Source organism: Cucumis sativus, chromosome 3, assembly GCF_000004075.3.
Source record: "Cucumis sativus cultivar 9930 chromosome 3, Cucumber_9930_V3, whole genome shotgun sequence".
NCBI lineage: Eukaryota > Viridiplantae > Streptophyta > Magnoliopsida > Cucurbitales > Cucurbitaceae > Cucumis > Cucumis sativus.
The window spans coordinates 34,655,587-34,666,808 of NC_026657.2; the positions used below are offsets into that span (position 1 = coordinate 34,655,587).

Consider the following 11,222-nt stretch of genomic DNA (forward strand, 5'->3'; position numbering starts at 1 on the left):
ATAGACCATCTTGAAAATATTGATCTATCACTGATATACCATATAAAGTCTAGCAGCGATATAAGTATAGTTTTGCTATATTTGCAATTTTTTTAAAAGGTTGTTATATCAATTATTGTTACTAAAATATTCTTCCATTCCAATTTCTCAACTTTACTCGCTAAGAAGCCCACGTCGCTAAGAGTTTGGGCCGTTTTCTAATCTCCCAAACGGCCCATATTTCCTGCCCACTTAGCAAGGAAGAAAAGCAAAGAAGGCAGCAAAATGGGGCGAATCCACAAATAACAAATTTTCATGGGAGAAAAATATAGTTTCTTAAACTAAAATTCCCATTTTGTAATTTTTCCTAAATTTATTTGGTATGGTACAATCGTCGTCTCTTCTCTCTCTTCTTCTCGGTCTAGAATCCCGTTTGCTGTTCACAACTCCGAAGGGGCCATATACGAACTCAGGGTTCGGAAGGAAACCCTCAAGCTCTCTCTTCTATCTCGCCGGACCTCCGTTCAATCGCTTAACGCCGGCGGTTGTTTCCTACAACGATCTTGTTTCTTCCCTTGGCTCTGTTCCTCTTTAATGCCCTTTGTTTTTCTCTCCTTTATTTGCTTCCCCCTAATTTCATAGCCCAGTTTCCATGCTCTGACTGAATTCAAGCATTTGGAGGTGCTCTCTTGATCAATTCTTCCGAGAATATCCGGTAACTTGTTCGTTTGTTGTTTCTTTACTGCTTTGTGTTTGTTTGTTATATATTTTGTTTATTTCATTATTATTATTATTATTATTTAGTTTCTGTGACTTCGTTTTTGTTTCGGGCTTGGAGAATTTTGAACTTTTGTGGTTCTGTTATAATTAGTTCGCCATTGAAGTGATGGATTATTGGGATTTATTGGACCAATTCGATGCTGGATTATTTGAAGTATTACATTCAGCTATTTACTAGTGTGTTTCTTGTTTCATTAGGGAATGAATGATTAATGAATGCTGCTTAATTGATTCCTTTGTATTTGGTGTGAGGGTTTTAAAGTCTAGGTACTGTTTTCTCGTTGTTTGAGGCTAATTTGATTTCTTTCTTTCTTTCTTTGTTCCAGTAGGTTATAAATCATTACAGTGATTCCAGTCCTGGATTCAAGACACAACTTTAAGCCATAAGGGATCATTCAAGATTTTGCTGGGAGTCAAATGGAACTTAAAGTTTCATATCCTAAGCCAGGTATTTCTTCTGATTATGTTAGTGACCCGGAGGAGAAGGATATTAGTGACGATGAAGATGATGATCGCAACCATAAGCATCGGAGGAGGGAGACACGCTCTCAGTCTTTGGAAAGAGATGCACGTGAGCATGTTTTGAGGCCATATGGAAAGCGTAGTAAACCATTTGAAAATGGACGTAGTTTTAGGGACAACGATTCTCAAGCCAATGAAGCTTGGAAATCCTTCAATGCTCCCACTCTTGAGAAAGACACTCCTGGGAAATTTGATAAAAGACGCTTGGGTGCAGTGCCAGGTCCTCGAGTGGTTGGGGATTTCAATCAAAGGATTAGGGGAAACCAGGCATTTTCAGGCGACCTTAGTTCTGGAAGGGGAAGAGGAAGGGATTCTGGCACTTGGAACCAGTTTGATTCAAGGTTTAGTCCTGTAGATATTGCTTCCCAAATTGTTCACCATGGGTCTTTTCCCCCTAGTCTATTTGCTGGAAGGGGTTTACCAAGTGTTTCTACGGCACAGACAGCACCTTGGAATGCATTTGGGTTAATATCAGGAATTCCAAATAGTGGGCTAGAAACGATGCACCCCATTGGCTTGCAGGGAACACTTAGACCTCCAATCAACCCTCCTCTAAACATAGGCATTCCTCGCCAGAGATGTAGAGATTTTGAGGAACGAGGATTCTGCCTTAGAGGAGACATGTGTCCTATGGAGCATGGTATTAACCGCATTGTAGTTGAAGATGTCCAGGTATGTTTATCACCCAGTTTACTGTATTTGACTGAGCTTGACATTTGTTTAGAATGAATCTGTATGGGTTCCTATACAGGGGCCATCCAGGTTCTTTGAAGGACGTTTTCTTTAACACCATTTTGATTGTATGCTTGTTGGTTTATTTTTCCTTAAATTATATAGATCATAACTTATGGAGTTCTAGCTATATCTCTCCATGGTACTGCCAGTTATTGGAAGCATCAACTTTAGTGTTCTTGGGTTCCAAGTTTTCTAGAATGATATTGTTATTTTTGGTCAGAACTTCAGACATTAAATTCTTAATCCAAATTTCCCTTGGAATTGCCCCGCCTAAACTGTAGGGATTTTATTAGAAAAATATGTAAAGTGAGTTGCTTTCGGGATTGATTTATGGAAACTTGTGTGTGTTATGTAATTAGTTTTACTTAGTTTTCTTAAAAGTTAAAGGTTTAGTTTTCTTTTCAGTTTCCTTATTGTCTTAGTTAAAGATTTAGTTTCCTTTTTAGTTTTAGGTTTGTAAACCTCTGGAATTAGGCTATAAAAAGGCCTCTTCTCCATTATTTTCAATTCACTCCATAATAGAAGTAATTTTTGTAAGAAACAAATTTACCAAGATTTTAGTTACATCAGTGTGTGTATGTCTTTTTCTTTTTTTGGCAATTTGTGGGGTGGAGGAATTGAACATTTGACTTTGAGCTTGATAATACAAGCACTACGTTGGTTGAGCTAGGCTTATTTTGGCGGAAACTTGTGTTTCTGTTTACTCGTTTGTGTGTGTCTATACCACATTCAAGTATATGATTAATTTTTTTTTGGCATGATTGTTTTTTTTATAAATTCTTTTGAAATCAAAGTTGTCATTTCTTCATGAAAATAGTATGTGCTTTGGTTGTATAGATTACTACTAGCTGCCCAGTTTTCTTTTCATTTTTTTCTTTTCTTCTGTGTTCAAGAAGGAGTGGGATTTACCTTTACTCTCCTCATTTCCTTGTTCATTTTGTCCATTATACTGTTCATCTGTTAATCAGTATCATTTCATTTTAATAATATAACAAACTTGTAAACTTTTTGCCATAAACTTAATTATTTGTTTCCCCATAAAATTTGAAGTTCCATAAATAATTTTATTTAGTATATATTTTTAAAGGGAAGTGGTTTAGTTCCTTGACAATTTTCTTATTTTCCCATACAAAATCAAGAAATTAGTAATATTTCTTCTCTTTGGGATGACAAAAAATTGAAGAGAACAATATATTTTCGTTTTTATTTGGTTGACTCTGTATAAGTATACAAGCTCTAGTTCCTTATGGTCTTTTCTGGCCATACTTGGAAAGGGATTTATCTATGCTTTTGATGTATAACAAATAACGGTCTAATCAACTGTATGATCTTGCTTTTGCAGAGTCTTTCTCAATTTAACCTTCCTCTATCGCTTCCAAATGCACACCTAATTGGGAAAACTACTGGATCTCTGCCTGCAGTTAGCACATCTTCCACGACAGTAATGAGTGGTAAAGGATTGCTTGGAAAAAATATCAAGCCTAGTGTAGGAGATGATTCAATGCCCTTTCATGGTGTATATTCAGGTTCTGGTAGTGCAGGTGAAGCTGACTTGTATGATCCTGATCAACCTCTATGGAACAACAATTGTCCTGAGAAACCAAATGCACTCTCAGGCATGCATTCATCAAAGATCGATGAAGTTGAGTCCTTTATAGGAGACGATCCTTCTGATAGGAATCAGGTTAGGAAATGTGATGCTGGTGATAATGGATGCACTAGTAGAATTACTGCACCTAGTGGTTCACATGTTACTAGTTCGTCTGTTTGGGGTAGAGTTGGGTCAAGGAATAGACAAGATGTGAAAGGGAAACTTGATCCAGTAAATGCCTCTGGTTGTCTTGACAATGAAGTGAAAGAACAGAATGTTGTACTGGCCAGTGTTCAAGGAAATTCTCATCAACAAAAGCACATGGCTCAGGATGACGCCCACACTAAAGCCGGTGATTTATCTCTCAAGGCACAGAGTGATGCCAATACCATGCGTACTATGCGGAAACCATCTCAGAAAGCAACGTGTACTCTGTTTGTAAATGGGATTCCCCTACAGAGCAACAAAACAGAGACACTTCTGTCTCATTTTAACAAATATGGTGAGGTCATTGACATCTATATTCCAGCAAATAGTCAACGCGCTTTTGTTCAGTTCTCAAAAAGGGAAGAGGCAGAAGCTGCTCTAAAATCACCTGATGCTGTTATGGGCAATCGTTTTATCAAGCTTTGGTGGGCTAATCGTGACAGCATTCCTGATGATGGTGTAAGCAGTAATAATGGTATTCATGTTCCTCCACGTCATATTGCAGCCGCTTCACTTCCTTCTCTTGCTGTGAAAGGAAAGAACAGTGTCCCGGTTTCCACTTCAAAAGGCAGTATTTCCCACCCACTGGAATCTTCTTTAGCTGGCCCAGATCACTCTCATGCTTTCAGTAGCCCCAAGGTTTCTTCTCCTTTGCAAAAGAAATTAGAGAATCTGGAACAGTTAAAAGAGGAACTCCGGAAGAAGCAACAAATGCTAGATATGAAGCGGAATGATTTTAGGCGCCAGTTAGATAAACTTGAAAAACAGGTAAACTTTCAGCCCCTATAAGTTCAGTTACCATACGTGCTTGATCAGGAGACTATTTTTATTAAGTTTAAGATATTGCCTCTACTGCTGGAGGAATTAGGGGAGAAAATAAATGATAGTTAGAGGAAAAAAATTCATGCCAGAAGAAAAGCATTTAGAACTTTATATCATGTCAGTTTTAATCTCAATGTATAGACACTATTGTAGGGTTAGGCGGGTTATTCTGTGAGATTAGTTGAGGTGCGCATTAGCCGGCTCGGACACTTACGGATATCAAAAGAAAAAAAAATCTCAATGCATAGACATCCTGCTGTTAAAGTGCTATACTAGTCTCATGTATTAGACTGCTAGCCAATCTGTCATTTGTTTTATTTTCTTACTTTTTTCTCAATACAGGCTACAGGAAACAAAGTTGAAGCAGTCACTGGGTCCTCTGCAAAGCGACTTAAAGTGGGAATAGAAGCTGACACTAGTAAACTTGTACCAAAGGCCAGCGATTCTAGTGTTGCTTTGTCATCACCACATACTGAGGTGAATGGAGAGCATCCTGAGCCAACTACATCTATTGTACAACAGGAATCCTCAAAGTTTGAGCCTGTTGATCCAATGACGACCGAAGAACCTTTTGATAATGATGGAGAGAAATTGGGTAGCTGTTCAACTGGATTTAAAATTGTTCCTCCTTTACCAGTCGACTTTGCCAATGTATGTATTACCATTCCTCCTCTATATCAAGTTCATTTGTGATAGTTTCAAGCAAATTTCTGGAGTCTCTTATATGATGCTATAAACTCATTAGATTATATCAACTTTTTTTTTTTGGGTAGCTTGATAATGAGAGGTGTTTACTATTTATATTTGTTCATAGACGGTATTATTAGTAAATTGGTTTTCCTTTTAAGGACGTTCGCGAAGGACACCCAAAGAAAAAAATAGAAGAAGAAGAAGTAAGGAAATGTGCTTATTTATTGTTATTCAATCAAGGACTATGCAGAAATAGTTTGTTTAATAGTTATTTATTGTTTTTTTTTTTAAATAAATGATCTGAGAAAAAAGTGAAAAAAAATGTATATACAAGGGTAAACTAAAAAAACCGAAGTCCATAGAAAGAGAGCTGAACTAAAGACAGAGCCACCAATCAAGGAAATTAACATCTAGAGGATAACTATCAAAAGTTTTTCTTCACCAAAACCCTACGAGGAAGATATGGCCTCATGAAGGACCAGATATCACTTAAGTGCCTGTCAGTGAAAAAGTCTTGTTTCCGTTGAAAGAAAAAAAAGTTGAAAATGGGTTGAGTTAATTGTAAAACAGAATGGGCTTGATTGGTTTGTGTTTGGGCTTGAAATAAATGAAGAGAGCCAAAGTTGGGTTGGATTATGCTGGTTGGGGCCAAAATGAAGGGAGTTGGATTGGAACGTGTAGATTGCAGATAAAAAAATACTGAAACAAGTTGAGATGGGATGGGTATTGGGTAAAAAATGGTCACATATTCTTTATCATCTTCTTCGCCTGGCAACAACAAAATCACCTTGGTTCACAACTTCTTCTGCTTCGCTGAGGATTGTACATAGGGTTTTAGGTGCCATCATCCCACCTTGTTTCTTACTCAATTTCATCAATTGTTGGTTGTACAACTTTGAGTTTGAGTTTTCTTTTTCAATTGATTTTTCTTCTTTATTGCCCGCGACATCCTTCATGCTCGAGTCTTGGATCTTGTCGTGTTTGCTTTATCACTCTCTCACACTCAAGTCTAAAATTGTCTAGACCTTCTACAAGTCTTGAATCTTCCAAATTTTCTATTGCATTTGTTTCTTGCATGGGTTCATAGCTTTGGTTGGGTTCTTGAATTTCATGAGACTTGCTCTGAATATTTGCAATTCAACTTGTTTCAAATATTGAATCATTTTTTTCAAGATACCATAAACGTTGATGATGAATCTAAATTTAGAGAGTTTTGATTCCAAAGAAATACATCAGTAATGTTATTCAAAAATGGAAGGAAGGAGGAGGTAATAGCCATCCTAACCAATCCCCAACGGTAATATTTGTTCTACAAAAGCTTTTTTACAATAGTTATTAACTAAACTATCACAGGTTTAATTAATAACCCAGCGCAGAGAAAAAAGTTAAAGTCTAAAATAGTAAATTTAATTACATCAGTTGACCACTCCATTTCAAATTTATTTCAGTGCTTCAGGATTGACATAGTAACTACTTCTGTGAGGTTCAAGATAAATGTAGTAAGAAGTGACATATGTTCTGGAATATGCTTCTGCCTTTCTTGTTGTTTTATTTTTAGGTCTTGAATGTTTTTCTAGAACTTCATTCTTGGGTGATTCTTCTTGGTTCTTCTTGAATTTGAAAGGTTTTCCCTAATTAGGTGTATGCTGTTTGACAATGTGCACTGCTCACAAAGCTTCCTCTTGCGATTTGTGTCGCCAAGAGTTTCTTAGTCCGTAGATGGTAGCCAATATTGGCCTTGGCCTACACACTTGCTTTGATACCAAACCTTTCAAGAAAAGGACTTACCTATCCTATAGATTTCTTTAACAAAAATTTAATCGAATACTTTCCTGAAGAATCCAATGCCCAAATGCAAGAATCATCACAAGCCTCCACTTTCTTTTCGGCCAAATTCTGAAGGAGCTGACCAAATTCAAGAATTTATGGGTTCAACAATCTTCTGAAGGAGATATCCCATGACAAAGTTTCAGTATCCCAATGGTTGAAAACAGAACCATTGGGCTGTAGAGCAATTCTATATAGGGAGGGAAGCGTAGGCATAATGTAAAATTATTGACCAAGATTTGCCAAAAAGAAATTCTTTTACCATTACACCAACTATTGAAGACAAACAAGCTTCCACTTACGACCAAGCTTTAGAGATACTATTAGAGATCCTGATCCTAGGACTTTGAAGGCTCATCCCAAGCCTTCCCAACCGTGTGCCAAGAAAATTGGTCCTTACCATGAATACTTCATACTACCTGACACCATAAGGAATCAGATTCATGCTGAAATCCCCTCTCCATTTTGCCAAGAGTGTCAAATTCCCATTTGCAAGGTTATTGACTTTACTTCCTTTATTTGCTTCACATAAGAAATTCTTCATAATCCTTCCATTAATTGGAAAATTTTCGGATGGCATTAGGAATGAAGACATATAATAAGTAGAGATAAATTGAAATGCTTCCAACTATCTAACTACTTAATTTTGTCAATAATTGGCTGCCAGAAAATAACTTTTTTTTGGGATACCCACCCAAGGGAAGACCAAATAAAGGAAGGGAAGACATTCGACCTTATAATGCAGGCAAATGGAAGTGGGCAGCCACTTATTATCATCAATATTTTAGCCACACAAAGCTGATTTGTTCCAATTCACTTTTTGGCCCGAACACCCCAAATAGATAATTTTAATGAGTGCATTCAAACTATTATCATCATACTTGAAAAAAACGAAGTGTATCATCAGCGAAGTGAAGGATAGAGACATGCACCTTATCCTTTCCTGCTACCTCCCTTTTCATAGATTAGATTAGGTTGATAAGTGCACATAAAACTTCACGAACAAGAAGGAACAAAAATGGAGAAATCAAATCTCCTTACCTTATGCTTCTTGAAGCTTGATTCACCCCCTTGGCCTTCCATTAATAAATATTGAAAAGTTTGGATTACAAATACACCCATCACTTTATGAAATCCATTTAGAGTTGAATCCTTTAAGCATGAGAACTTCATCCAAGAAATTCCAATCTACTCTATCAAAGGCCTTCTCTAGATCAAGCTTGAGAATCCAAACCTTTTTCTTTGACCGATACTCCCCTACAATTTCATTAGCCACAAGAACTGGATTAGATGTTTGTCTTCCTCCATTGAATGCACTTTGAGAAGAAATTATTTTAGGTATTTCTTCTTTAGTCTTTCAGCTAGCACCTTTGTAATAATCTTATAAACGGATGTCATAAGGCTGATCCTATCTCTCTCTCCCCCCATCTCTTGGATTCCCTATTTATTCTCATTGTATAGCTCTCTTGTACATTGAGTTTATTAATAATAAAGAAGCTTGTCTCCTTTTCAATCAAAAAAAAAAAACTGATGTCATAAGGCTGATTGATAATGCATTACATGAAAAGAAAAAGGAAAGGTGGTATATTGGTAGCTATTTAGATCCCCATGCAGACGGAACTTGACTTTGGTGGCTCTTTTTCTAGGGATAGGTGGCATGGACGGAGGAAAAGGTGTGGGAGAATTGTATTCCCCTCTCTTCAGCATTTCTTAGGTTACACCATTTGTCTTCGTTGAAAAGTCTTTCCATGTCAGATGTTTTGGTGTCTTTCTCCTTTGGTTTTTGTCGGCCGTTGTTTGATAAGGAGGCGAGAGAGGCGACTTCTCTTCTTTCTTTGATGAGGGTTTCGATTTTAAATCGGGGAGAAAGGGTTTTCGTGTTTGGAGTCCTAGTTTGGTGGATGGGATTTCTTGCAAGTCTTTCTTTAGGATTTTAGTTCACTCTTCTCCTGTAGTTGAGTCTGTCTTTGATGCCTTATCAAGAATTAAGATTCCTAAGAAAGTCAGGTTCTTTGTTTGGCAAGTTTGGCTAGGCCGCTTGAATTCAATGGATAAGGTTTCAAGAAAGATGCCTTTGTAAATGGGTCCCTTTTGTTGTACCCTTTGTCGGAAGGGGGAGGAGAGCCTGGATCACTTTATATGAGTGTCCGTTCGCAAGATCTATTTGGATCTTGTTCCTGCAGGAGTTTAGTTTCGTTGGCTTGCAAGAGGGAGGTTCATCTGATGATCGGAGAAGGGGCGTTTCCTTTGATGTGCTGGGGTTTGAGAAACAATAGAATGGGGTTTGAGAAACAATAGAATGTTTAGGGGTGTGCTTTAATCTACATTCCGCACATCAGACACAAGCATTTTTTTATTGGAAAAACAACTTATATTGAGAAGAAATGAAAGAATACAGGGGCATGATTTATGTTGAGCCACTTAAAGAATCTAGGGAAAATCAGTCTCAACTAGAACAACTCTACTTTTGCAGCAAAAGGTTTAGGTTAGATTGGAAAAAGGTTTGAAAAGGTTTACATGAAATGTGAGGGACTGTTGTTCTATGAGTCCCCTTTGGGGGCTGGATAAGGGAATGGTATTCTCCAATTCAATTTTGAACTCTAGGGTGAAAAGCCTCTTCAAAGAGAAGTTTTTTCCTTATGGAGGCTGAATAAAGGTTTAAGGAACAAGCGCTTTAGCCTTAAATTTTTATTTCTTACATATGATCATTAGTCTCTTTTCATTTCTACAATGAAAAGTGTTCTTTCCATTTCAAATATATATATATATACACACATACATACATACATACACATATAGATTTACCAAAAATATTGAACAGATAATTAGAGATTGATTTTGGGGGTTGAATATCTTCAGAAGGGTAATAGTCATGTTAATTGAGATCATGTGAATGCTGATCTTTCATTGTTCATACATCTGGCGGGCTGAACGTACTTGTGTGTTGTGTCAACGAGTACTGTCAAGGCTACCCCATTTAGGAAATTTGGATGGAGCTGACTAATTTTTTTAGAGCCTTCAGATTCTTGATGTTGATAAGAATTTGTTATTTTTTCTTTTTTCTTCCCTTTTTGAGTCCAATTTATGCGCACTTTGGCATGACTCGTTAGTCATTAGTCAAATATCTTCTGAACTAATGTTGTTTTCTTTACTGCCTTTTTGGATGATCTTCAATCTAATTCTATTTTCATTTTATAATGTGTTGTAGGAGGATGTAATAAAGCAACATTTCTCGTCGTTGGGCGATGTTTGTTCTGTGGAGTTTGTTTCTGAAGATGGTGTTCAGATTTCAAATGCATCCAATAACTGCTCAGCTAATGTCACTTTTTTAACCCGTCATTCAGCTGAAAGGGCATTTGAAGACGGCAGATCCTGGCAAGGTCAAGACTTAAAGTTTATATGGCTGTCTAATGACAAAGACCCTCATCACACTTCTTCGGACACATCTCGAGATGCAGACATGGAGCCTGAAAATGAAGAAGCAGAAACCATTTCTTTAAACGAAACCCTATCTCACAAAGAATCCCAAAGTCCAACACGAGATGACAGTGACGAGCCTTCGGAAACAGGTAAAGTTTCGGCAGTGATAGAAAGAGAGACATGATTGAAGCATTTTTATGTTTTAGGAGGCGTTTTCTTTTCTTTTCTTTTTCTTTTCTTTTTTTTTTTTTTGGAGCATTTTTCATGCCGAGTTGAAAGTGTAAAATTAATGGATTTTTCCTTCTTTTTTTTTTTTTTTTTTTTTTACTATTTAGTCAAGGAAAACTGGTTTAGCAAATGTGAAAAAATTGTTTTTCAATTTTCATCCCCTCCCCCTCTTTACTGAATTCATGTATAAAGAAAAAAGAGTCTCTGATTCCAGACTGCCACCAGGGATAATTGATTAAGATAGTTGATTGAATCAAAATATTACTTTTAGGTTTCTATTAGGTTCAAAGAATAAATTTGTATCAATTCCATTCATTTCTTAGATGTATGTCTTTAACTCTAAATGTTGCAATTACTATCCCCTTATTTTCCTTCCCATGCTTGGTGTATTGAACCCAATCTGTGTTTCATAAGTTTTCCC

At 36.9% G+C, this 11,222-nt stretch overlaps 1 protein-coding gene across 2 annotated transcripts; it reads left to right on the top strand.

Moving 5' to 3' along the window:
- Positions 1–360: 360 nt before the first annotated feature.
- LOC101219004 (zinc finger CCCH domain-containing protein 41) lies at positions 361–11,090 on the top strand. Of its 2 annotated transcripts, none has more exons than XM_004141146.3 (5): positions 361–694; positions 1,086–1,953; positions 3,359–4,582; positions 4,979–5,287; positions 10,362–11,090. In XM_004141146.3, exons 2-5 carry the CDS (start codon positions 1,177–1,179, stop codon positions 10,755–10,757), a joined length of 2,706 nt encoding a protein of 901 aa, XP_004141194.1. In that variant the 5' UTR covers positions 361–694; positions 1,086–1,176; the 3' UTR covers positions 10,758–11,090. The 2 variants fall into 2 exon arrangements, with proteins under 2 accessions (XP_004141194.1, XP_011652288.1); XM_011653986.2 differs by having other exon boundaries at positions 1,089–1,953.
- Positions 11,091–11,222: the final 132 nt, after the last annotated feature.